The following is a 26,548-nucleotide window of genomic DNA, read 5'->3' on the forward strand; positions in this document are numbered from 1 at the left end:
TCCCAAATGTGCCCACATAGTAGGGGAAAATTTCTGTAATAAGTACTAGTAATTCTGATACACCCTGCATTGCCTGCCTGAAAATAAAATGAGAAACAAGATGGGTGAGGTAATATCTTTTATTGGACCAACTTCTATTGGTGAGAGAGACAAGAAGTCGATCCAATAAAAGATATTACTTCACCCACCTTGTGTCTCTGATATCGTGGGACAGTCATGGTTACAACAACACTACATACAGCAATGAAAATAAATGGTAACTTTCCCACTCTATCATTATACCAGCCACTCCTATGTGATTTGTTTAAAATTATCGAAATTAGTGTTTCAACCCCTTGCATTCAAAAAGTGTTAAGCTTCAAAAAATCACAAGATTAACTTTATAATCATGAGGGTATTTTTTAAATGAATCTTGGGTTTTGTATTTGCCTTCTGTGTTTGAGCCTTTACCCTTTGTTTTCAAGCTTTTCTCTACAATCACAAGAGCTAGAAACTTTTTAAAAATGAAAGATAAGATTTTCATGTAACTAATCGCATGATTCCAGGAGCTATGTCTTCAAGAATTACACTACATATCACATGATTCACAATAAATTTGCAGAACTCCCTCCTTCCCCCCCCCATCCCCCGGATAACTGATTTTTGGCTTGGGTGCTAGAGTCAAATCAGCAGTATTTTTATAGAAGTGGGATATACACCCCAGATAAAATTCTTTCTTCCCAGAAGACCAAAACAGTTTGCTAGGTTCTTATGATATGTGTATCCCTAAAATGTCAACACTTGGTCAAAATTTAAACAAATATTCATTTTTTTCAAGACAAAATCAGGGTGTTTTTTTTCTTTTTTCTGAAATGTGTTTAAGAAAAAAAGCCATTATAAAACCTAATATTCATATAAATATCTTCAAGGCTTAAAGAAAAATGAAAAGTATTTTTGTTTGAATGTAAACATTCACTTACAGGGTTTGGGATGTAAACTCTGTAGTACTGAGCATGAGAATCTGAAAGTGAAACTGAATAGTCTTCACTGCTGAAGCTGAGGGGCAAAATGTAAGCAAACAGCAGAAACTGAAAAGTAAGATTATTTTTTCATTTTTAATAATTTAAGGAATTATTAGCAACAGGTAAAGACAAGTTTCTTAGATATTATCTGACAGTACTTACTGAATAGCACTCAGGAACACACACAAATATTGAGAGCTTTAAGGCAGCGCTACTTCCAAAAAACATGAAAAGCTTATAGAAATTGATTCTGGATTTAATTGTCCGTGTAATCACAATCACATTTTTGGTGAATCGCTGTTTCGAAAAGATGATTATGTAACTTGAGTCTTTGGGTGTGTCTTCACAAAAGAGCTTTTTGCTGGCATAGCTACTCCAGCAAAGTCCCCTAGTGGATATTCAACATATACCAGCAAAAGCAGTTCTGTGGGTGTAGTTACACCACCTCCCTGAATGACATTGTATTCAAAAGCACTCTTCTCTTGGTATCTTTGAGTATACACCTGGGATTTTGCTAACATAGCTATGTTGGTTGGGTGTGTGTGATTTCCCCCACTCCTAGCTGACATAGCTATTTTGGCAAAACTTTACAGCATAGAGTAAGCCTTAAGAGGGAACTTCACTTACATGAAGGAGTTTTGCATTTTCCAAATACAAACCAGACAGGGCTGAGACTTTCAAACCATTGATAGGAGTTGGATGCACAGCTCTCATTAATTGCAGTGGGAAATGTGTCTAGGTGGCTTTGGAAATCTCAATCTATATTATGTATAAGGGACAAATCATGACTTTTGCAGTCATTGTTAAAATTCCCATTTACTTCAATCAGACTGACTTCCCTTATGGATTCATCCTTAAAGCTTAGTTGTTGAAGTACATGGGGGTGTGGTCACTGACCTCTCTAAGTGAAGAGTTGGATTCTATCTGAGCAGTTCTCAGCACTGTACTGATAGTTGGTGCTGTTATGCAGAATATTTCTAAAAGGGATGCTGCCAAGGAGATGTATTTAATGCTGTGATTTCTTCTCTTACTGACATGTTTTTTGTTTTTGTTTTTAAAGTTGGGTTTGAAGACTATGGACCAGATTGTGATAGCATGAGGATAACTGCATTCTTGGACATTCCGGGACAGGATAACTTGACTCCGCTTGCTCGTTTGGAAAAATATGCTTTTAGTGAGAATATATTTAATCGGTAAGGACATGACAATTAGACTAATATTCTTAAAGGTGAGGCTAGAAATTTCTGCATTGTTACTTTATTCCCCATAGTTTTCTAGTCATTATGTTAATATTTTTTTATTTTATTCTGAATCTTATTATGGATTTTAGATGAAGAATAAAATATTATGATACTATACCTCTTGTCCATTTTTTAAATGCATATTTGTTATGGTTTTTATTGTAGTAGAAACGGGATTATTGCTTTACATAATTTCTACAAGGGCCCAATTTTCAGTTTTGGTCACCTTAATAGGACATCTAAATCCCACAGTTCTACACTTGGTTTGGGATGTAGCCGTACTGCATACCTGTTCTGTATGCCTGAACATTTTAAAAGAAGATTGGCCATCCTTTTAAGGTGCAGAATGCTGTACTTAAGAGGGAAAATTAAATGTACAAATACAAATTGGGAAATAACTGTCTAGAGGGAAGCACTGCTGAAAAGGATCTGGGGGTGATAGTGGACCACAGAGTGAATGTGAACCAACAATATGATGCATTTGCAAAAAAGCGAATACCATTCTGGGGTATATGTATGACCACAAGAGGCAATTGTCCTACTCTATTTGACACTGGTGGCCTCAGCTCGAGTATTGTATCCAGTTTTGGGCACCACACCTGAAGAAAGATGTGATCAAATTGGAGAGAGTCCAGAAGAGAGCAACAGAAATGCTGAAAGATTTAGAAAACCTGACCGATGAGGACAGGCTAAAGCAAACTGGGTACATTTAGAGAAAAGAAGACTGAAGGAGGACCTGAAAAGTTTCAAATATGTTAAGGCTATTACAAAGAGGAAGGTAATCAATTGTTCTCCCAGTATAGGTAGTTAGATCTATTAGGAAAAACTTGCTAACTATAAGATAGTTAAGTGATGAAATAGGTTTCCAAGGGAAGTTGTGCAATCCTCATCATTGGTGATTTTTTAAGAACAGGTTAGACAAATGCCTGTCAGGGATAGTCTATAAATATTGGCCTGCCTCAGTGCAGGGGACTGGACTAGATGACCTTTTGAAATCCCTTCGAGCCCTGCATTTTTATGATATTCTCCCCTGCCCCTTCCCCTCTCTTCTCACCCCCCCTCCCCCCCAGCTGTCAGCAGGATGTTAAAGTGCACATTATGTTGTCCCTTTGCAGACAGATTATTGCCAGAGGTCTACTTGATGTCTTTCGAGATTTCAGTAATAATGAAGAAGATTTCTTGACGGTAATGGAGATAGTGGTCAGACTGTCCGAAGATGCAGGTTTGAGATTCAATTTCTTAATTTTTTAAAACTTACTAGTGCTTGGTTTGGATTGACAAATACTGTGTAAGGGTTTGTTGAGCAGGAGAGACAGGTCTATGTACCATGAACACCTTGTGACCTACTTTTTATTCAGCTCTCCACTCTATCTTTGTGTATGTGATATATGCTCTCTTTGGAGAGGTGCGAGATCTCTTAGTGACTGCAGGACATGGCTTCTGGCAGCAGTTCCACCATGCAACACTTAGCAGCCAGGTGTATCAATGAACTCTTAGTTTAGAAATATACACATTCTGGAGTATATCTTTGATCTGTCTGGCTCTTCAGAGGAGGAGGAAGAAGGAATGTAAATGTGTTAAAGCACAGGGTAGATTGAGCAAAACACACTTGTTTAATGTACCTTATGTATTTTATATGACACCCATTACCGTGGAGTCTGAATATCTCACAGTCTTTAATGTATTTATCCCATAACATCCCAGAGGTAAAAAGTGCTGTTTATCACCATCTTGCACATGGGGAACTAAGACCTGGAGAAGCTAAGAGACTTGGCCAAGGTCACACAGGAAGGCTTGGACACAGCGGGGACTTGAACCAAGGTTTCCCAAGTTGTAATCCAGTGACCTAGCCACTGGACAATTCTTCTTCTCTGGAAGTCATTAACTGCTTTGCCATTTGGGAGCCATAGTGATTGGAACACTAACTTCTGTGTTTTTGCTTACTGCTCTGTGGGCTCTGTCTTAAAGTCAGCTCCTGACTTAAAAAATCAGAAGGCGAAGTCTGTACATAGAAAAAGTACAAACATAAAAACTTAAGCCAAAAATTTCAAATCTTCCGCCTAGTTAGTCACCAGGGCTAGGATTTTCCAAGGTACTAAGGGATTTAGGTACCCAGATCCCATTAAAATTCTGTGGGAGTTGGGTGCTTGACTCCCTTAGGTTCCTTTGAAAATCCTGCCCCTAAAACTATATTTTCATTTAAATTAGCAATGAGTACTTACAAATTCCACTGAATTCAGCAGGTGCAGCAGGTTTTCAGGACCTCTAAAAACCAGGCCACTTAATGCAGGTGCCTAAGAATAGATCTAGGTGCTTAACTTTAAGCACCCAGGATTGAAAAAAGTTATTTCCCAAAACATTTCTATACTTACTAAGAGTAGTTAGGGTAAAAATATATGTAACCCTCCCCCATAAGGCCACCCACACTTTGCTCTATTGTGTATATTATTGTGGGCAAGTTAACATGGATTGAGGAATTTAGTATTTGAATTTCCTGATGTTTGTGGGGGGTTGGTTTAACATATGCATTAACATACGGTTTTGGGAGTGTTTTTTGGTCACATATAATTTATGTATATTTAATATGACAACTTCTATATGTGATGCTTTCTTTGGGTTATCATGTGCTGAGTTGACGCCTGAACTAGTTAACATTTAAAGTTTCGTTTCTATGATATTTTTCTGCTTGTTTCTTTTAAACCTATCTGTCTTAAAAACAATTGAAAAATGTTAATTGCAATGAGGGAGAAATAGCTTTTAAAATACATGTCTCTATCTTATCAGTAGTTACATGATTAATATGGCAAAGTTTAACTATTAATTAGTGATTGATTGCTTTCTCTATCGCTCTATGAGGGACTAAAAAATGTTGCCCCTTGGCATGCTTAAGGTATGAAAATAAAGCACAGGTCCCCAACCTCTGGGATGTACGCTGTCTGGGACACTGGTGCAAAAATGCAGAAAACATCTACGTACTTTTCTATATCCCAGTTGTGACATTTAATGTTATTTTTATTATTAAACTACACCTGAGAATGTACAGGATGTTTTTCAAAAGATGAAAAAAATCCAATGAACCTTAGCAAAACACAGGAAAACGGTGTGAAAAATAACGTGTATATCCCTTTTCCTTTTGACTACTAGCTACTTCCACATGCATTGGCTCATAGATAAATGAGGTACTAGTACGCAGAAGCTGTAAGGAAATTAGTTATAATGCATGAAAAGGGCCAGATTCTCAAGAAAGATAGCTATCCATTTGTTTAAAAATATGGCTCTAAGTGTCTTGGGCTGATAGGAGGTTATATTTGAGACCGTTTGATTTCTCAGCTGACCTTTAAACACAGATATTCTAAATAGTGACATTTCAAAAAACAGGATTTCTTTTTTTTTGCTTTTCATAGTTTCACAAGAGGAAATGCTACTTATTGAATGTATCTGGTTCTAACTTTAAACTTACTAAAGCCGTTTTGACTTTCTCTATGCTGTCAGAGCCTACTGTACGGACGGAACTGATGGAACAAATACCTCCCATTGCCATTTTTCTGCAAGAAAGTCGACCAAACTTCCCAACAGCATTTTCTGACTACCTTATGCCCATTGTAGTGAGATACCTCACAGACCCTAACAACCAGGTAGGAAATCTCAGACTGTAAAAGTTGTATAGTTAATTCAGTCTGGCATGTGGACCTTTCACAATAGGGAGGAGTTATACATTAATTTCTATTAGTAATAATAATACTTAGATCTTATATAGCACTTTGTACATAGATCTGAAAAGCACTTTACAAGGGACATCTGTATCATTCCCATTTTACAGATGGAGGAACTGAGACATAGAGACTTGAAATGACTTTCCTAAGGTCACCCAGCAGGTCCATGATAGAGTCAGGAATAGAATCCAAGTCTCCTGAGTCTCAGTCCAGTGCTCCAACCAGTAGGCTAGTACCCAAAGTTGGGTTAAAAGTCCCCTTAAAATCCTCAAGTTTTTCTGTTTATTACTAAGAATATCTTAGTTTTATTAAAACTGATTAGCTTTTCACTGTTTCCTCGACTTTTTGCACTCCATTCAGTGAACAGATATTTACTTCACTTTTATGGTTCTCATAAAATACTGCATTTACAGTGTATTTTTTCTAATCTTTTCTTTTGCATGTTTCTAGGTTAGAAAAGCAAGTCAGGAAGCACTGCTGATACTGCTAGAACAAGAACTTCTTGCTCAAAATGATATTGAAAATAAGGTGTGTCCTATTCTGTTGGACCTCTCTGCTCCAGACAGTGACGATGAGTACAAAGTGGAAGCAGTGAATGTAAGTGGCAGTGAAGAAGTTTTTTTTGTTTTAAAATTGTATCCCCTATTTGGATGCTTTTTTTTTTTTTTTTAATTGGTGTATACATTGGTCCGTGCAAGGATCTGGAAGATGGACTTCATATTCAAACTTTTAATTTGCTAATTAAGTAAACTAGTTAACTGGAAGGTTAGTTTTAATTCTGCCTGTACTGTCACTTACTTATTTCTCAGTTATCCAGTTACAAGTGGTCTTTCTGTAAAGGACTGACCAGTTTCCCAGCCCCTTTCCAGTGTCTCAATATGCATGTCTGCCTGTGAGATTTAAACAGACACACACACCCCCTAAAAAAACAAAACAAAACTAGTGAATGAAAATTACACTAACTTGAGCTCTGGAATTTGCTGTCTTTCAGTCTCGGCCAGTGCTGGTAAAACATTTCTAGATCAAGGAATGTGAGTTGATCAAAGTCCTCTTTTGTAAACCTTCTGGAATGGAATTAATTCCTGATATAATAAAAAAAACCCTTAGAATTATGATTAAAACAGGGATGCAAGATGGTATTGGCCATTATTTTGAGAAATTAGAAACCAGTGTTAAAATCCTCTCTGAGCTTGGAATGCCAGCTTCAGATGTGGTAAGCCATTCAGGCTTGAACTTATGGGGTCATTAGTAACTTGTAGTATTGGGCCCCAAACTTTCATTATTGTCATCAACGCGAGTTGTGCCATTAACTTGAATGGGAGCAGGTTTGGGCTCTTAAACACTAATTTGGATCTCTTATAAGGAACCTCGTCTAATTCATAAGAGATCACCAGCTAAAGTTGAAGAGGTGAAGAAAGCAAGATCGTAATGAGAACAATGTCACAGTAAGGTTTTTCGGTCTGCCAAAGATAGAAGCACTTTGTGAACCAATTCAAATAACTTTTCAGCTAGTAAATTTTCTGGGCCTAGTACATGTGGTCAGAGAGAAGAAAATTCCGAGCCCTGCATGAGTGAAGTTTTTGAGGAATCCTTTGGACCCTCCTGCTTTTGAGACTTATTTATAACTCTTCTTGGAAAAATCTTTTTTTTTTTTTTCCCTGCTTGTAAATGTTGTTACACCCACCTTGTATAGCTTTCACTCATACACTTAGTCAGACTTTCCAAATCTTATTTTCCTAAGTCATTTTCAAGACTAGGCATCATCGTGGTGTTGACAGACCATTTCACTTGAGACCCTGTGCGGCTCCATCTCCACTGTGAACTAGGGGGAGTGATCTTCCGGCTTGCGTGCACAGACTCACGCTAGCTCATAGCAGTCTAGCCGCGGTAGCCGGCAAAGCAGCAGTGGAGGCGTGACTTAGCCATGCCGAGTACAAACCCACCTGAACCAGTGCTGTGTACTCCGCATGGCTAAGCCATGCCACAGCTGCCGCTGCTTGTGCTACTGTGGCCACGCTGCTGTTTACAGCTCGATGAGAGCTAGTGTGAGTGTGTGTCAGCGAGCAGGAGAATCGCACCCTAGCTCGCAGTGTAGACGTAGCCCGATGGTGTGTCTGCACCGCCATTGGCGGCTCATTCCAGCACGTATAGGTGTAACCGAGCTAGCTCTGATTTCGCTCCCCCGGGCACCAATAGTAGTAAAGCTGTGGCAGCGCAGGCTTCAGCGTGGACTAGTTGCCTGGATACACACGCAGGGTCCCAGGGGGGATTGTACAGCCGGTGCGGTTGTAGCTTCACTGCAGTTGGTATCCAAGCTAATTAGATTAAAGCTGGCTAGAGGATGGATACACATGCTGCAGTTGCACGCGCACCTCTTCCCCCCCCCCCCACCCCCGCCCAACTGCTTTATGGACATATCCTTAAAGAGAGACTGTCCAACAGCACAGCTTCAAAATTACTTGTATTGAAATTATAATGTAGTTGGCTTAACCGTCTGTGATGGAATTACTAATAGTTTCCTTAAACAAAGGGATATTTTTTCTTTATATAAAGTTCTTGGTATGTAATGCTCCAATAGGAACTCTGTTATATACTTGTGCCCCTTCCTCTGACTGCAGCATCAGTTAATCTACAGTCCCAGAGTAGTGCTGACATCACAGTGTTCATGCGCAAACAAGCAAGTAAGCAAGCAACAAAAGCTATGTTAATTACAAGTGCAATTAAATTCATAGGGAAAAATCAGTGTTCTCCATATTTGGGAAAAGATCAGAATCCGAGTTTATATTTTCAAAGTGCTAAAAGATTGTTAGAAACTGAGAGCAAATAAAATTAAAACACTTGGCAGCATCCCTTAAATTGTTGCAAAGGTCATAATTTCCCCCAGTGATCTTTCTGAAGTTTTCAGATTTCTACCCTGGTTCTTGTTAACTTTATAGAGAGTATGAATGATGATTAAAGTCTTGGGTCTCAAGTGTCTTGATGAAAAAGCAGATTCTGTTCACTTACAAGAAATCAAATTTGGGGTCAGCAGGGACCTCTGACACTTTACCTCTAAAACAGCTTTACCAGTTAGATTCCCCTTCCTTGCCTGGGAGTTGGTTATTACTCAGGGAGACTTCCAGGGTGACCTCTGAATACCAGATGTCTTTTTGAAGGATTGACAGTTCCATTTAAAAAGTGGGATTGTACGGTATTCTTCCTTAGTTTTTATTTGGCATTCTATCACAAAGATGGAATATTCTTGGGACTGGTACTTGTTTTTATAGAGGTAGAAAGTATATCTTTTTTGAAAATATTAAAATGTAGAGTTCTATTCAGTCAATAATATTTGTATCAGTATGCAATCCTTGCTCTGTGGGACACTGACCTAATCAATGAAAAGCCTGTAAGCCCTCCCTCTCTCTAGTCACAAATTTGGGACTCCTCGTGCACTGCACTGAAAAGACAGCTGAAAGAGTGTATATGGCTAAAGTAATTAAATGCTACAGGTAACATAGTTTGTGGTGACCTTTGAAATTGACAACTTCACACAGAAGCTTGAATTAATGAGGGTTTTTTTAAGCTGTTAGTTTATAAACGAACAGCTAACTGAATCTGAATTCCATCGAGTTGTGCACTAGCTAACCTATATAACCATGTTGTCTTAATCATTGTTACCATTGTCCTTCCTACCCTTTGTCTGTCCTGTGGTTGGACAAACCCACTTTTTTTTTTTTTTTTTTTTTTGTCTTCAGTTTAGGCCCTGTTCCTGCAAAGAGCTGTGTACATGCTTAACTTTAAACACCTGAGTTGACTAATTGAAGCCAAGGAGACTACTTGCATTCTTAAAGTTAAGCATGTGCTACAGTTTTTTCAGGATTGTGGGTTTTGGACAGCATCTACCACAGGGGGGCTTCAATCCTAGTATGGTCCTCCAACACTGCTGTCACATATATTTAAATGTAATCCACACTATGAAATAGCTTGAGAATCCTTGGATTAAACCATGTATAAATTGATTTCTGTAACTCATGCTACGCAATTTAAAAAAATAAAATGTCAATCTTCTAATAAAGAAATGTTATGCATAATAGTATGGTGTCAGTGGATTTTGTAGTTTTAATAACTCCTGGCAAGCAAAAACAATGTCAATTTAACTCATACAATAGTTGTATTTTAAAGTAGTAGTTTGCCTTTTGCTTTCAGAACTATTCTTTTTAGAAAGAAAACTTGAAGTAAAAGTGCTTGGTGACTATTACATTAATGTTTTCCCCCCTCCCTTCTGTGTTATAGATAATTTGTAAAATGACTTCTATGCTGAGCAAAACTATTGTTGAACGTATGCTACTTCCCCGTTTCTGCGAGCTGTGTGGTGACGGGAAACTCTTCCAAGTCCGTAAGGTTGGTATGACTTGTTTCAAAACTGAAAGACTTCAAGTACATTCTACAGTATTTTTAACATCTACATCAAATTACCTTCAAGCAAAGTATTGATAGGAATATAATTTCAGACTTTAACAGTGCCTCTGATTTTCCTCTTTCAATGTAAAGGAATTTCCTTGTTTGTTTGAATTGTGTGTTCTATCTTTAAAATATAATGCTCATGAATATGAGGTACCTACGCCCCTAGCTTGAGCCAAATATAGGCCTTGATTCAGCAAACTGTGTAAGCGTGTGCTTGAAATTAAGCCAGTCAGGGCCATAGTGAAGATAGTTTTGTCAATACACTTAAGTACTGACCTGTGCACGCTTTTTTTTTTCTTCTCCATTTTTGACAGCCTCTGCTCACATCTTTAAAATATTCAGGTGGCGAACCCCTGCGGTCCATTCAGCGTCCATTGAAGTTGATGAGATTCCTCACTGATGCAGAGGTCCAACCTAGGGGTATCATTGATTTCAACGGTGCTGTGTATGTACCACAGGGGGCTGCCCTAATGAATCTCTTGTTCAGGACTGAGGCCTTAGCCTACTGACAAATTTAAATTCTGTAAATACTATGTATTATAAAAGACATGCAAACTATTGAATCCAAATTTGATTCTTAGGAGTGAACAATAAGGGGTAAAATTCTTGACTCTAGTCAGTAGCAAAACTCTCATTCATTTCAGTGGGGCCAGGAGTTCACCCATAACTTTTATTGTTATGTTTTTTTTAGGTTTGTGCAGCTAGCTTTGGCGATATTTGTAATGCAGTTGGACAAGAAGCCACAGAGAGATTTTTGGTATGTAAAATTTAGAGATATACAAAAAGATTTGTATTTTGCTTGAGCTTTCATATCTGCTTTTACAACTGAAATGTTTTAACAAGAAAATTACCGATAGTAACATTTAGTTTTCTTTGAGACAAAAGAACAAACTTTTGGATAACTCTTTCTTAAATTTAAACCTGATTCACTGGTTTAGTTGCCATTGGTGGCAAAAGTTTGTTTTTTAAAAGAGACTTCTCAATTTATTTTTTAAGACACTGTTTATGCAATAAGGGAGGGTTCTTTTCAGTGAATTTATTAAATTATCAGGAAACAATCAACTTGAAATCTCAGCAATGGTAAAAAATTGAGTTAAAATAATTTCATGATTTATATCTATTCATGAGTGCCCTGGCAACTTTTGTAGTTTTATATTAAAGTTTATTATATTTTAAATGTTTTTCTTTCTCATCCTGATATTGTATAAAAGATGCACCCAAACAGTAGGCTTAACTTACAATATTCACTTTTCTTTAGGTGATAGTGAGTAGTTTTTAGGTGTCGGTGCGGGAGCTAGCTGTACTTATTGCAAGTGAGAGTCCTGATAAAACACCACAGTTTGTGCCTCTAATATTCTGTCTATATTGCTTTTAGTGAAAGTCAAGGAAAAATCAATTTTGATTTGAATATGATTGCTGTACAGATATGTATAAAATAGCATTTTAACAGAAACGCAGAGGTGTTTGCAAGAGTCTAATTAAAACAGATTACTTTCTTCTGCGTGTAGCTGGCTATTTTCCCTTTGCTAGACTTGTTAAATAAAATCCCAGAAACTTGTGAGAGTGTGAGAGAGGAAAAAAAAAACAAAGGGTGGTGGTGGTGGTGGGGTGTTCTTAAGCTAAACCCAGTAGTTGACTTGAATGCTCCTGAGGCAGTAATTCCAAATGAGGAGCTGGTCTGGTACTGAATAGGAAGATTGTGTGTTTTGCAAGTTAATAGTTTTATCCCTCACCTCCAACATACTTTTTTTTTTTTTTTATAAGCACAGGTAAAAGCACAAGAGTATTTTTAAAGTGATCTATTTTTCTGTTCCCATCCCTTGACCCTCCCCAGAATGGAAAGAATTAGTTTCCCATGCTTGATAAGTTATCCTTACACCAAGATATGTTCGCAGAAAAGAAAGCCTATTACTAATTTTCCTTATGCCCCTCCCCGTAATTTAAATGTTAGCAAGACACAACTGAGATGAATGGGGGAGGGAAATTTTAATTCTTCAATAATTAATATAATTATAATTATTTTTCTTCTAGGTCACTACTTTCACATCCTTTTTCACCCATTGCACATAAACTATTACCAACTGCTTTTTCCAAGTAATTAAACCGACAGAAAGTGGTATCTTGTACTGCAGCTTTAATACCTGTTTGATTAGCTATAGTTTCATTCATTTTTGACAGATTCCAAAGTTTTTTGAACTCTGCTCTGATAGTGTTTGGGGAATGCGAAAAGCTTGTGCTGAATGCTTTATGGCTGTTTCTTACACCACATCCCCAGAAGTTCGCAGAAGCAAGCTGTCCCCTCTCTTTATCAATCTTATCAGTGACCCCTGCAGATGGGTAAGTAGGTGGGGAGGTACCTCTGACCTAAAAGAAATTCATGAATGCAAGCTACCTTTTTCAATTACAAGGACTTTTAAGTGGCCAAACCAGGGGCTTAATAGCAAAGGTAGGTCTCCTGTATAGGCACACATGTTAATTCTCAGTCTTGGTCCCTGAAATGGAGGACACTGAGGGCAGTATGGATGCAACATGCATATGCTTCCTTAAGGCACACATGCACACCCTGTAAAATTAGAGGACAGAATAAAATCCAATTACATGGGCTGTACAGTCACCACCAAAATCTGACAGCTGGATATGTTAGGATCATGGGTATGTGGTCTGCTCTTTTTAGTTTCCATGTACACTTTAGAAATGTAAAATTCATGCTTAGAAGTTGGGTATCATTCTGGACCTTCTAAATTTTGGCCCGTCAAACGTGGGGATGGTCCTTTAAATTTTTTTTGAAAATGTCATAATGGAGATTACATTTAACACTGTGTAAGAATAAAGAAGCATTTTCATTGTCACGATACTGGGTGCACAGGGCTTTTGGACCATGTCTATGAAACAATTGTGATTTGACTTGAACTTTGTAGTGAAAAGTTAAATAAGTCAGATGAATTATATTTACTAACACATTTTGTTTCTTAAATCCCCTTACTCTGATGTCTTGCTTTTTCCTGATTTAAACTCTAGTAGTAAAATGTAATAAATGAAGCCAGGACTGGCTTAATAGCATACTCTGAAAAACTTAGATAATAGCAAAGTATAACCTTGTACATTACTACTTAATATAGTAAGAGTTAAATTTGAGCCACATTTCATATTTCATTATTAACAATTTGCCAAAAGGCTGCATGGCTACAAAATATGTCACATGTTTATTTTTGTACTGTGCCAGGTTCGCCAAGCTGCTTTTCAGTCTCTAGGCCCGTTTATTTCTACCTTCGCAAACCCTTCTAGTGCTGGCCTTTATATTCGGGAGGATGGGACCCTCAGTATCCGACAATCAGCACAGGATGTGACTTCCAGTTCCTGCCAACCAGGCAACAATGCAAATATCACATCTGCCAGTACGAACATTGTATCCTCCAGGTAAAGCTATGGTTGAAGTGCGAAAGGGGAGAGGAAAACTGACAAAACATTTTTTCCTCCACAATCTTTGAGTTAAGTCTCTAGTTTTAGTTGATATGATCTTGTGTTTAATATATGTGACTAAAAGTAAGACCTTTAGTAACGCAGGTGTAGTTTCAATAATGATGTAAAATGTGGGCTACACATAGGTCTGATGAATTGCCACATGATTTGATCTAGCTACTTTAATGTTTCACCAGTAATTTTTTGGAGGGGAAGGGGAGAGAGGAGGGGAAAATATATTGAAACTAGAGGTGAAACAAGTAGTTCTAAAGCAGGATTTGTCCTCAAGTAGAATAGCTACACCTATTGTAATTGCTCTTGCTGCCTTATCTACAGTGTGTGTCTTTTAACTGAAAAGTATTGTTTTAGGGTCTTTACCTTTCATTTTCCTAATGCTATGTCTCTGTTCTCAGTTCAGAACAACCAATAGAAATTAAATTGGAATCGTCAACTGATGGGACTTCAGCAGAAGCCAACCCCTTGATCTGTGTTGAAAGCCCAAGGACAGACCTACTGAAAGGAAGTTCGAACAGTTGTGGTAGTCCTGGAGAGGCTCTGACTAGATTGTCCCAGAATGACAAAACCACTGCTTGTGTGATAGAAGGCATTAAAGACTGTCATGTGAGCAATTGCCAGGGAGTGAACTCAAGGTTCCAGTCTGCTGAGGATGTCTTTAATACTTTCCTGTACTGGCGCCCTCCACTCCCTGATATCAGCCAGGACTTGGAGCTGCTTCAGTCCAAGACTGAGAAGCATGAAGAAGGCTGCTCTATGTCAAAGGCGATGTGTAATAACTGTGTTGCCAGTAGTGAAATAAAAAAAGTGCTGGAAAGCTTGCAGGAGCACATGGATGATCCAGATGTTCAAGGTAAAAGCCTACAATAGTAGTGATGTATGGAGGTATAGTTTCTGATCCCTCCCTACATGAGGGACCCCTACATCCCTACATCCTTCCCACACCCTTCAAAGCTCCTTATTGCAGCAGCCCTCTCTTGCCTAAGACAGAGTTTCTCAACCCGTGGGTCAGGACCCAAATTTGGGTTGCCAGAATGTTTCAGGGAGTTGCGTGTCAGTTCTGTGGCTCCTGTCCCAGAGGGCTGGCTGGGCTCGCCTCCCTGCTCCAGGCATTGCAACCTCTGGAGACCCAGCACCACTCAGGTTTGGCCCAGACGTTACGATGACAGATGTCCGGGTAGGCCAAATTTGAGTGATTGGCACTGCAACCCCCTGAGCCAGGTCACAACTCGACTCTCATTTGATTCAGTCAGGCTGGGAGTGGTAAACCAGAGAGATGCTGCAACCCTGGAGGTTGCAATGCTCGCAGTGGAGAGCCACATCCAGCCAGCCCAATGGCACAGGAGCCACCGCTGTGGGGTGAGTACCGGGCAAGACCCAACCACCTTGGGAGGGCAGGATCCAACCAATACCATCCCAGGGTCCCCACCCACAGACTATTTACTGAGTCATGATAGGCCATAAACATTTTCAAATGGGTCCTGAGCCCTAAAAGATTGAGAACCACTGGAAAAAGTGAGTGGTGGGGACGGAAGGCACGATAAAAAATATAAGAACCGAGAACTCAAAGGAGGAGAAAGCTTAATGACTAGGAAAAGAGCAAGAAGTGAAGTGGAACTGAAGCATAGGAATTGGCATCAGAGTGGGGAGTTGCATGGCTGACACATACAATAGAAAATAAAGAAATGGGTTTGGGCTACTAAGAAACAGTGAAGGAGTTAGACAGGTAAATCTGTATCTTTTCCATCATACCCTCTACTGTAATGTCCTTGCTTTTCATCATTCCTCAGCCAGGCAACCTTCTTCCCTTTCAGAATAAAAGGATGTGTGAATGCTCATTTCCTTCCTAGCCAAGCTGCCAAAACCCTCTAATATACCTCTACCTGACCTGATCCTCCTCCTCTTTTTTGTTACAGTCATCTCATCTCTTCCTGTCTACTCTTAAATGGGTTGTTTTGATCCATTCTTGAAAGACAGTTTGAGAGACATTCACTAAATACTTCCTCTTGCTTATATATGATCAGAAATGGCTTCATCTATGTGTATGTGATATTTTAGGAATCGCCCAAACTGGTAAGGGGTTCTGTCACTGCCTGCCCTGTAACTTTGGGGTGACTTAATGCTGTGCTGCTGTGGCTCAGATCCCTGATAACCAGTAGGTTGCCCACAAGCACAAAGTCTCACCCTGGCTTCCACCAGCTTAGTGACAGCAGGGCGACACCAACAGTCCTTCCAGTCCCAAGTCTCGCCTAATCCATCCTCCCCAACTTCTTAACTACCAGAGTCTCTGACTTTTTCCCTCTGGTTCATCACCCCCGAAAGTATGAAACCAGCCACCCAGTTATCAGCTCACTTTGGTGCACATATACTCCATACGGGTTGCACAACAGAGATCTGCTTCGGGTAAAAAATTCAAAGATGAAATAATAAGGGAGAACAAACATACAAGTTACACAGTAAACAAACACAAAATGCAACTTCTGGCATTTACACTTGTATGGTAGATAAAATTCCTTTTCTATTACAAGTTACCTATTGCCTTTAAACAGTTTCCCAGCATACCCCATAACTGCAGGGGGGATCCAGAGTTTCACAGGCAGCCTCCTATCTAGAGGCTGGCTTTCAGTTTCTGGATGAAGGCCTCAGTTTCAAGCTTCCTTTCTAAAAGTAGTGCTGCCCCATGCCCCACTCTCCTCCATGTTAAATTGTTTTAGGATAGTGAAATAGGACATGATCCAGGGTTCCTTGCCAACAGAGATGATCAGAGGTCTGTCCAGAGAATGGAAACAGATACATGTATGCTTCTGCTGGAAACAGTAATACTGCCTCTAAATCTATACTCACAGCTTATCTGAAAGGTTTTGCTGAAGTTAATTCTAGACCTTTTTTGCAAAGGTAAATAATTCCTCTCATGTTTCTATGCATTTCATTGTGGGTTTTTTTTTTTTTTTTTTTTTTTTAAATCTCTCCGTATAAATAATTGTAGTGTTAATACTCCTTTAAAATGAAGCCCAGAAAAGGAAACTAAGGACCTGTATACACTATGCTGGTGAGGGATACTAGAGGGATGTGTTTTGTAGAGCACTCTAATGTGTTGTGCTCTAGCTGCCCTGTGTAGAGCCTGATGGTGTGCTCTAAAAAAGTACCTGGTTCATGTTGTCCCGCTTTACACAGGACTACATTAATGTGAACTAGTTATCTTTCAGAGTGCATCATCAGGGGCTACACAGGGCAGTTAAAGGGCAGCCTCTTAGAGCTCTTTACAGATCACATCCATCTGGTGCACTTTGCCAAGCTGTGTAGACAAGCCCTAAATGTGCCCCCAATCCCTTTACTTTATACAGCCCAGGTTCAAGTATTGTCCGCTGCGCTCAGAGCTGCTCAGTTTGATTCCATCAATGATTATGAGACCAAACACACAGAAGAGAGCAATGGCAAACTTCAGAATGAATTGTCCACTTTTGAAGCCAGCCATGCCACTGTGGAGAAGAACAGTTTGTCCTCTTCATCATTCCAGGACGATGTGAGCAACCAATCCACGACCAGTATACTGAAAAGCAAAGTAAGTATATACTCATCCTCTGGATAGACGAGTAAGCTTTTAAGGTACAGACAGTGTCTACCTCTGTTTGCACAGCACTTAGCACAGCAGTGCCCTGTTCTTGACTGGGGGCCCTAGACACTACTGTAGTATAATTTATTATATCCCACTTATAATATAAAACAAAATTTAAAGTTTTTCAAGAAGCTTATTTCTATTTAGGTTCAGGTGAGCCAGGAAATAGACCGCTTTAAGTGGCCTTACAGGATCTTCATAGAAAACAAACCTAGAAAAATCTTTCCTGTTTCTGAAGCAAATAGAAGTCATTTGTCCCCAGACAAGGGACTAAATCAACCAGTGACAACACACATCCTTCCTGATTGCCATTTTACAATATTCTTAATGTGCATGTAGGCTAATAGGAAAACTTTTTCACAGTGCTTATAATTTTGTCTTTATGATAGAGCTAATCATAAGAAGATACTAAAACCCTGCTTGTCCCCTAAAATAACACATTCAATGCTACCACATGTTTTGTAACTACAACTTGATGTTCGCCTTTAATTCCTCCGCAATACAGGAGTAAATATTTTAATCACCAGCTTTTTATTAGGAATTCAGAAGGGGGTGTACTTCACAAATTAACACATTGATCTTGGATTGGAGTTCACCAGAACAGTTTCTTCACTGGTCTGTGGGAAAATAAAAGCAATATCTTGAGGGGAAATACAGGAGAAGTAGAGTTTCCGGGACTGTACTCCAAAATGAATAAAACTTTTATCAGTGTGTTATTTTTTCTGAAGCAAATATATTGAGCTGCTTTGTCAACATCTGCTACATTTGCAGAGAGAGTAGAACCTTTAGAGAATAAATAAGAAACTACCTTCCAGTATCTGAAGGATGTTGGGTTCATTGCAATTAAAATTAATAATTTATATACCTTTTGAAGTATTGAAAATATTCATTAGTTGCTCCATCTGAACATGGTTCTGAATTCAGAGTGTGAGCATGAAGGCAGAGGAGTTATTTCAACATTGACCTTTTTACTGAAATCAAAATATTCTGGCTAGTGTCCCATGGACATTTTAACAATCCTAAAATTTGGTTAAAGAAAGTCCTTTGGGGTAATATTTGTTTCGTTGCCATAGTGGGTCAATAACTAGATGTGCAGTATCTGTTAATCATAGTGATTGTTCTTGATCTGACTTGCTATTCGTGAAACTGAAAACTGATCCTTTCTTTATTAAGACATTGCATAGAATTCATTTTGTTGTGGTTGATTCTTATACGGCCAAATTCTGCTTGCCTTACTCACATAAGTAATCATCTTGACTTGGCTACTTACATGAGTGGTGTGAGCATGATTTGGCCCTCAAAGACCCGCTCTGTGTCTGAGTTGTGTTGCTCTTCAGTGTAATGCTTTGAGATATACTAAACAGTAGTTCTATAATGAAAGAAAAACTAACTATTTTAATCATAAATACTACATCCTTTTACAGGAGTCAGAGGAACAACACTATGGGACCACTGAATTTTTAAAGAAAGAACAACATCATATTCCACCCATTGAAGATGATAAATCGAAATTACAGGTGATTTAAAATATTAATTCATGAGGCTTTACCCTCAACTCTGTGGCGTTTACAAATTATCACTTTACAGAAAAAGAAACACCTGTCCAATCAATTCCAAAATTTCAGAAAATGTTCTAGGCGTTAAGGAGTAGAACTCTATTGATTTTGATAAAATAATTAATGGAAATCCAGGCTTTTCCAGTCAGGTCCACAGAGTGCATATTTGGTGCTGCAAACAGAGGGATCTCTCTCTGGTGTCCCCAGCTGCTGCCTACATATCGCAGGCAGCAGCTTAATATGCTGCTCTCACTGTGTGTACAGATTGACCTACAAGCAACAATTTTGTTTTTAAACTGCCAGAGAAGTTTATATAAACAGAACTGCATTGGAAAATCTAGCTGTTAGATCTAGCTGCATAAAATAACTTGATGCAGCACCCAAAATGATGATTATCAGTAATAAAAATCGACCTTTGCTGTCTTCCTGATTTGATACATAGACTGTTGCCTACTGCTTTGTCTAAACCGGATGACAAGCCACCCACGGTAGTGACTTGTGCTGTAGTTTGTTGCGCTAGCCTGATGTAGGGCGTGGAGTGTTCAGTCATTTGTTGTTCTGTCCTGGCACGTGCCCCTTGTGCACCTGCCACCTGGTTAGAGGCAAGAGAGAATGCTGTACTAGAGCAGCTGTCTTTCCGTACCGATAATATCGTCCTCTTTTTTAAATTTATTAATGTTAATAATTTACTATCTTTATCTGTAGGATATCATACCTCAACCTTTATTAGACCAGTACTTGTCAATGACTGACCCCGCTCGAGCCCAGACTGTTGACACTGAAATAGCAAAACACTGTGCATATAGTCTCCCAGGGGTGGCCTTAACTCTGGGCCGGCAGAACTGGCATTGTTTGAAAGATACGTATGAGACCTTGGCAGCAGATGTACAGGTAAAACTGCATTTTCAAATAAGCATTCAGAATTCTAAGCAAATTATACAAATTAGAAATATAAGCAAACTATGCTGTAGTTTACAAGAAGTAATATCTAAAATTGACCGTGAATAAAATTTTATGATAAATCTGGAATGTTGTGTTGGATGCACTTTATTTTTTTTATTTAAGAAAGGAGACTTTATAAATGACACACGTGCTACGCAGCACCTGGTTTTCGTGAAACGAATTATGCTTTTTCTGCTCGTACCCTTCAAAATATAAGTGTACTTCTATTTAAGAGTTGCTCAAGAATATAGTGTTTAATCTAGATTGTTTTTTCTTAACTATGGACAGTGGAAGGTCCGTCGGACGCTAGCTTTTTCCATACACGAGCTGGCTGTTATTCTAGGGGATCAACTAACAGCAGCTGATCTGGTGCCGATCTTCAATGGATTCTTAAAAGATCTGGATGAAGTGCGCATTGGAGTTCTTAAACATCTCTATGACTTCCTTAAGGTAGGAGATTATATAGCAGTTTAAATTTCTGCTTTAATTTTATTAGGCACGTGCAAACCTCCATTTTTTTCATGCAGCAATTGCCTCAAAAGCTTTTTTGTGGATTCAAATGTATAACGTAATTGTTTTTTGGGTTTGGGATTCTTTGCAGAGAAGTTAAGTTTTTAATTTAATTTATTTTTAATTAAAGATCTTCCACTTTCCCCTCTGACTTTGTTTGCTTGCTTTTGTAAACTGTTATAGTGGAATTGGTGTTCAGAGCAATCTAAGTGGCCTACGATTAATTGAGGAATGAAAAAAGGGTATCAGGTCATCAAGTCCATCCTCAGGGTCCATTGCAAGAAGTGCCGAAGTAGCCCTTGGCATACGTAGCTACCCCAACTGGGTGTGCATTACTTTCAGAATCTGGGCTTTAGTTTTCTGGAGGAAAAAGCAGATTCCCTGTGAACTGTAATCTGATTTTAAGAGTTCTTTCTATCAGGAAAATACAGATAAACAGGAGTGACAGGAGTGTTAAAGAATAGAAGAATAACCCTGAAAGAAGTGAAAAGTGTTTTATAAAGCTTCAAACTGTAGTTTCAAACTGCTGGATTCATCAGTTGTATTTACTAATCAGTTGTTTGTGAACAACATTTCCTGTAGTTGCTTCATGCAGACAAAAGGCGCGAATACCTTTACCAGCTTCAAGAATTTGTCGTGACTGATAACAGCAGGAATTGGAGGTTTCGTTACGAGCTGGCAGAGTAAGTAAAACTTGTTAATGTGTGGTTCCATTACCTTTCATGGTAATGTTCAGAATTGTAACACACCCTGAATGTGAGCAAATGGCAGTAGCTTTCCATTTAAGGGGACATGGAGACTATTTTTAGGTTAAAATTTGAACTACATTAAGGCCAGAAAATCTTGTACAGTAGCAACAATTTTAGGTTACGCCATATTGTCCCACCAGTGAGCCTTAGCCCAACCTTTAGGGATCATCTGTTAGACAAGAGGATAGAGCAATATCCATTATCATTCACCTCTGCTAAGGTGCCAGTTATAGTGATGGACTTGTGATGTGGACTCTGTCCATTAGGATCTGTACCACCAACTTATTTCACATAGGTCCCTATCTCGCTGAACCATGCTCTGACAGCATTTCTCATTGTTGGCAAATAGTAGGGTTACTCACTACTTCCATATAGTTAAATATGAGTAGGGAGGTAATTTTACACCTGTATATAGCATTGGTAGACATTTTAGAGTATTGCTTAAAGTCTAGTGTCCACAATTTAAAAAGAATGCTGAAAATTAGAGTGGGTGCAGAAAAGAGCCACAAAAGTGACTCAAGGGCTAATGAAAATGCATTTACAGTGAGAGACTTAGGGTTCAATCTGTTTAAATTATTAAAAAGAAGATTGAGAGGTGACTTGTCCCCAGAGTAAAAGTATCTTCACAAAGAGAAAATGCCAGGTAATAAAGGACCGTTTGATCAAGTGAGAAGGACATAGCAAGAACAGGTGCCTAGATGCTGAAGCTAAACAAATTCAAATTAGAAATAAGACGCACATTTTTAACAGTGAGGGTGATTAACTATTGCAGCAAGCAACCAAGGCAAATGGTGGATTCTTTCTCTTTTGATGCCTTTGAGTCAAGGCTAGATGCCCTTCTGGAAGATATTATTTATTAATCATGTTTTCTATGGTAGGGCCAGCCAAGAATGGTCCCTTTTGCAATAGACCTATATAGAGCAGCAGGCGGAGTCAAATGCAGGTTTTTGGGCTTGATACAGAAGTAACTGAGTGAAACTTAATGGCCTATTGTGTATAGGAAGTCAGACTAGATTGTCAAAGGTTCCCTTACAGTCTTAAAATCTATAAAACTCTGGCAGATTATATTAATGCTCATTCAGTTGTATGTCTGATCCTATTCAGTTGTGGTGCTTATGTATAAATCAACAAAATGTGTATGGCATTGGTTTTTCCATCGTACAATTAGTTGACTCATTTTGGTGTTTTCACCCAAGTGGGAGTAGAATGGGGATGAACTAGGGACTGGTAATGGTTCTAGTAATGGTGGCTTGTTTCAGTATGATTTAGGATCTAAATGGCTAGCCAGTTGACATACACATTCCTGGATTGATGTTTCAAGCTACTTAAACTCTTTTCATAAAGCATTTTAATGCATACAATTAAAATACTTTCCTTCACAGTAATCTTAATTCAGTATGCTTTATTTGGTCTGTTGAGGTTTTAACCCCCATACTGGACTGCTGGTGTAATGTTATCCTTGTATTATAAACCCAGTGAAGAAAACTGCAGTGAATGTTGTGTAAGTTCCCTGACATCTAGTGGGAGAACTTTGTAACGTCGGTATGATTTTTTTTGCTGTAATTGGCAGAATATCACCAGCTGCTTGTTGTTGTTATGGCTGTGATATGTTATGTTCAGTTTCCTACAGATGATGCAACTTAAGTAGGCGATCTTTATGTATTCACTGCAGTAATTCAAATATTTCTCATCTTAACTTCCTAAGAGTATGTGTGATTATGTTCTGCAGTTAAGAAGAAATTTCCCATCATAGCATAAAAATTTCAAAATTCCTCAACATTTTCATCTAAGAATAATAAATTTTAAAGTATTAGTGAAGAAGGGATGAGGGGGAAAGTAAGATAAGGAATTTGAGAATCCCTAAGTAACTTACTTTGCAGTTTCTGATAATTCCCTTATACACCTGCAATTTATGTGAAATCTCATCACTGAAGCTGCATTTTTATACATTTAACTTTATTGAAATGTAGTAGTTCATGTATAAATTTTAGTCTGGTTGGGAGACTAAACAGAATCCCCAAGCTTTGCATAATAAAAAATGATTGTTCTCCCAGATTTTCAACAACTTTGTTCATGAAACCAAAATGATTTTCCTCCATCTTCAGCAGGAAGGCCATAAAGAAAAAGAGAGGAATGTTTTGACTCAATGATCCCTTGTGTTTCAGACAGCTGATCCTGATATTAGAACTCTACAACCCCAATGATGTATATGACTACTTAAGGCACATTGCGTTAACTCTCTGCTCTGATAAAGTATCAGAAGTCAGGTGGATCTCCTTCAAACTGGTAAAGGATTTTACTTTTTCTTGCAAAAAAGATTTATGAAAAATGTATTTAATAGCAACACATTGACTTGAAAAGTTTATTGAAATTATATGGTAACAACAGATATTAGGAACACAAATATGTTTCAACTAGATCTGGTCAAAAAATGAAGAGACAGTTTTTCATGAAGTATTGTGAAGTAGTTTCTGTGCTCCAAATGGTTTTGGGTTTTTTTGTTTTTTAATTTCAGTTGTCAAGAAATGACTGCAAGGAGGAAAAAGAGACGTTGAAAAGAAGAAAAAAAATCCCCAAAACGATAAATGAAAAATTTCAAAAAAAATCTGTTTTTGAAAAAAAAATTGAAATATTTTTTAAAATTTACAAATTTTGAAAAAAGTAGTTTTTTCATTTAAAAAAAATCTTGTTTCAAAAATAAATTGGACCAGCTTTAATTTCAACATCTTCCATGTATGCTCAATTTTTTTCTTGGTACAATACAATTATACATGCACTTTTGCAGAGACAAAAGTGGTGTGGAGAAAGTAAATAAGGAAGTGTTATTTACTCCTTCTCATAACACAAGAATTAGGGGTCACCAAATGAAATTAATATGCAGCAGGTTTAAAAGAAACTAAAGGAAGTATTTCTTCACACAACGCACGGTCAACCTGTGGAACTTTTTGCCAGAGGATGTTGTGAGGGCCAGAACTATAATAGGGTTCAAAAAATAACTAGATAAATTCATGGAGGATAGGTCCATCAATGGCTATTAGCCAGGATGGGCAGGGATGGTGTCCCTCGCCTCTGTTTGCCAGAAGGTGGGAATGAGTGACAGGGAATGGATCACTTGATGTTTACCTTTTCTGTTCATTCCCTCTGGGGCACCTGGCACTGGCCACTGTCTGAAGACAGGATACTGGGCTAGATGGACCTTTGGTCTGACCAAGTATGGCCGTTCTTATGACAAAAGATGAAGTTCTGGCCCCACCTGAAGTCAGTAACAAAACTCCAATTGACTTCAATGAGGTTGGGATTTCATGCAAACTTTTTCAGGTGCATTTTTGCAAAGGCAAAATCAGAGGCTCCCGAGCAACATAGCTTAAAAAATTCTCGCTCACAGTCTGTTACATTAGAACTCTGTTTGTTTGTGTTTTTTAAATTGTGGCTCAATAAAAGTTTACAGAATGGGCTGGGCATTGGGTATATTGAGTAAATACTAATTTTACAAATCTTTAAGCCTGCTAAATACATGGTTAACCAACAGAACTTTAAAAAAAAAAAAGACATATTTCAAGATAAAGGGGGAATTTTAATGTATGTACCCAGGTCTGTATGGACTTTTATTTTTAAACTTACTGATAAGAATATATATGTATAAAAGAGATTAAGGAAAACCTAGTTCTTTTTTTAAGTCCGCCTAACTCGTATGTACAGAACGACGGGAATACAAAATGAAATCCTGACTACTTACTATAATGTGATGTGCTGTAGCCCTGATAGCATGTAATGTTGCACATCGTGTGGTGGTGAAGTATTAAACTGCACTTGGAAGATGTGCCTGCTTTGAGGAGAAAGCTGAACTCTGAATTTCCCTCTTTTCTTCCTTTGTGTCATGGTGTTAATGGTAATTTTCTTTGTGAATGAACCACTTATGAGTAACTGCTGTTTTCTTTGTCTTCCTCAAAACTAACATTCTCATATGTAATCGTAACTATTTAGGAGATAGCAGCACCATTCTCTTGAATTTATTTCTAATGACTTATTTGAGCCCATTTTGTGTCAGACCTTTTCTGTTAAATATATATGCCTTCTGTAGAGAAGGACATGCTAGTAATCTGATTCATGAAAAAGTAGACAAATGATCTTACTGTTCACTGTTCTTTCCTGTAAGTTGGTTTTATGCTAGAATATAGTTTTGTTTAACAGTATTTAGTAAGTAGACAACTTGTCTACATGCTGGCACCACAGACATCACAGGATCTGCTCTTTGCTGCTTTGGTCCTCCACGGAAAGGCGGTGGTGGTGTTATTATTATTTAGTATTTATTATTAGCAAGGATATCGCTGAGAACACCACAAAGTGGTAGTGTAACATTTCTTTTAAAACCAGTGTTTGAGTGAGACCATAGCAAAGTAGACAGTTGGGTCAGTAAAGAAGCTTAAAAATGGCCTCTTCTCTCAACCTTTGCGTTTCAGGGCTGTGCTAAGTAAAGCTTTTGTCAAAACAAACAACACTATAGTTTAATGATCCCTATAGTTCTGCAGAGGTTTTGGCATTCTTTAGTAGTAGTCTTCAAGTAAAGTGATGCCACTTAAATGCTAGTCTAAATTCACAGTCTAAATCTGCCCTCTGATCTTTTCACAGGTTGTGGCAATACTACAGAAGTTCTACGCAAATAATGCAAGTGCGTTGGGATTAAATTTCATTAATGAGCTTGTAGCAAGGTTCCGTCATTGTTCCAAGTGGATTGGAAGACAAGCTTTTGCCTTCATTTGTCAGGTTAGATTGCCTTTTTACATGTATGGGTGTATCTACAAATTGAGAGGATTCATAATGCTGGCAGGAATGGCTTTCAGAATTGGTAAAGGAATATAGAGCCATTCACCTCCAGAGTATTTAAGAACTATTCCAAATCAGTAATGAGTGAAAGTCATTATCTTCTCAGGGTGGTTCAGTGGCTTGTGTGAACTGACATGTCCAAATCACAAAAGCAAACCTCAGAAGTAGCACCCTCCCTTGTCAGCAGTCTTGGCAACAAAGCAAAATATAGATGAGACTGAAAACAAGCTGTGTTTTGTGAAATCCACCTAGACTACTGGCAGGATCGTGCTTAGACAGGGACTATACAGTTCACGTGTGCTCTTTGAATTAGTGGTGGTTGCCGGGTGCCCAGAGTTGGTGGAGAACGGGTATGTCTCTAAAGTGACTAAACTTGTTTGCTACAGAGAGGAGGAGGAGGAGGAGGGGGAGTGGCCATTGACTGCCCTACTCTTCAGTTTGGTGGTCAATACTAGTCCATGAAAAGGCCATACATCATT

General features: G+C 38.4%; 1 protein-coding gene across 8 annotated transcripts in view; it reads left to right on the forward strand.

Annotated features, from left to right (window-relative positions):
• The window catches only part of LOC140896991 (putative serine/threonine-protein phosphatase 4 regulatory subunit 1-like), a 40,569-nt gene that overhangs the window by 8,487 nt on the left and 5,534 nt on the right, over positions 1 to 26,548 (forward strand). For 4 of the 8 annotated variants that reach the window (XM_078848342.1, XM_073309232.2, XM_073309233.2 and 1 more), the window contains 16 exons: positions 2,062 to 2,194; positions 3,358 to 3,464; positions 5,735 to 5,877; positions 6,406 to 6,552; positions 10,228 to 10,335; positions 11,090 to 11,155; positions 12,577 to 12,735; positions 13,622 to 13,815; positions 14,271 to 14,725; positions 17,217 to 17,434; positions 18,913 to 19,005; positions 19,750 to 19,935; positions 20,275 to 20,436; positions 21,079 to 21,179; positions 23,411 to 23,531; positions 25,875 to 26,009. In XM_078848342.1, coding sequence (XP_078704468.1) covers positions 2,097 to 2,194; positions 3,358 to 3,464; positions 5,735 to 5,877; positions 6,406 to 6,552; positions 10,228 to 10,335; positions 11,090 to 11,155; positions 12,577 to 12,735; positions 13,622 to 13,815; positions 14,271 to 14,725; positions 17,217 to 17,434; positions 18,913 to 19,005; positions 19,750 to 19,935; positions 20,275 to 20,436; positions 21,079 to 21,179; positions 23,411 to 23,531; positions 25,875 to 26,009 — 2,493 coding nt within the window. In that variant the 5' untranslated portion in view covers positions 2,062 to 2,096. Of the gene's footprint in view, positions 1 to 961; positions 1,075 to 2,061; positions 2,195 to 3,357; positions 3,465 to 5,734; positions 5,878 to 6,405; positions 6,553 to 10,227; positions 10,336 to 11,089; positions 11,156 to 12,576; positions 12,736 to 13,621; positions 13,816 to 14,270; positions 14,726 to 17,216; positions 17,435 to 18,912; positions 19,006 to 19,749; positions 19,936 to 20,274; positions 20,437 to 21,078; positions 21,180 to 23,350; positions 23,532 to 25,874; positions 26,010 to 26,548 lie in introns of those variants that run through there. The other 4 variants (XM_073309235.2, XM_073309234.2, XM_073309236.2 and 1 more) reach the window with 3 other exon arrangements.

This window comes from Lepidochelys kempii, chromosome 13 (genome assembly GCF_965140285.1).
Source record: "Lepidochelys kempii isolate rLepKem1 chromosome 13, rLepKem1.hap1, whole genome shotgun sequence".
Taxonomy (NCBI): Eukaryota; Metazoa; Chordata; order Testudines; family Cheloniidae; genus Lepidochelys; species Lepidochelys kempii.